The 960-nt window shown below is 33.8% G+C and overlaps 1 protein-coding gene across 1 annotated transcript in view; it reads right to left on the bottom strand.

The window, feature by feature from the left end:
- LONRF1 (LON peptidase N-terminal domain and ring finger 1) overlaps positions 1-960 on the bottom strand; it is a 16,469-nt gene that overhangs the window by 7,765 nt on the left and 7,744 nt on the right. Inside the window, exons 6-7 of the mRNA XM_018565849.1 lie at positions 404-494; positions 131-260 (exon numbers count right to left, since the gene is read on the bottom strand). Of these exons, the coding sequence (XP_018421351.1) occupies positions 131-260; positions 404-494 (221 nt within the window). The remainder of the gene's footprint in view (positions 1-130; positions 261-403; positions 495-960) is intronic.

Genomic DNA, 960 nt, shown 5'->3' with positions numbered 1-960 from the left:
TTGAAGTTTTCACACCCAAAAACAAAAAAAAAAAAAAAAAAAAAAAAAAAAAAAAAAAAACAATTCACTCAACCACCACTTGACAGGGCTATATTATTATTTATAGAAATAAATCACAAGGAAACATTCCTCTCATATCTCTCACCTCTGTTAAGCTCTGCTTACATAAAGGACACTGAGGTGTGTGATCCAGGCAGCGCTCCAAGCACTTTTTACAGAAGCAATGTCCACAAGGCGTAGTAACAGGTTCATAAAACAACCTAAAAGGACATTGTAAAACAAACTATGTCAATATATACACATGTAATAATCAACTGATGTAATAATCAACTGATGTAGAAACATAACTGGACACTAAACATCTAGTTCCCCCTGTATAAAAATAAATCTGCATGTTACTAACCTCATACAAAGGGAGCACTCAAAATCACTGCCATCAATCAAGGCATATATGTTTGGGTCGTCTGCCATAGCTGAATTTGGATCAGACACCGCTAGAGTGGAAAAGAAAGAAACACACCTTAGTGTTGTTGATAGCAGTGCATGATACACATACATATACTTTTTTTAACAACTCCCCATAGTAGCACATGAATTTAATAAAAGTTGTTATATATATATATATATATATATATATATATATATATATATATATATATATATATATATATATATATCTCCAAAAAAAACAAACCCCACAAAGACAAAAATGGAAACCTAGCTCCAATATTAGCTTTCTGTAATTGCTGGAACAGCAGTGCCAGGGAGAGAGGTCCAGCAGTGTAAACCAACTGGGCTCTAATGCACTGCACAGTGCTGTGACCGTCTACCAATGATAGGAAGAGCGTATGTGTACTTCAGCTATGTAGTTTACCTGGAGTTTAGTTTTAACTTTAAAAAGTAGCAAAATCTGAGATGTCATCCCTGACCGGGGGAATAACAAAATAAATAAAATTATAT

Source organism: Nanorana parkeri, unplaced genomic scaffold, assembly GCF_000935625.1.
Source record: "Nanorana parkeri isolate BGI_ZX_2015 unplaced genomic scaffold, ASM93562v1 scaffold892, whole genome shotgun sequence".
Classification (NCBI taxonomy): Eukaryota; Metazoa; Chordata; class Amphibia; order Anura; family Dicroglossidae; genus Nanorana; species Nanorana parkeri.
The sequence above is the reverse complement of the archived record's forward strand: the minus strand, read 5'-3'. Positions and strand labels throughout refer to the sequence as shown.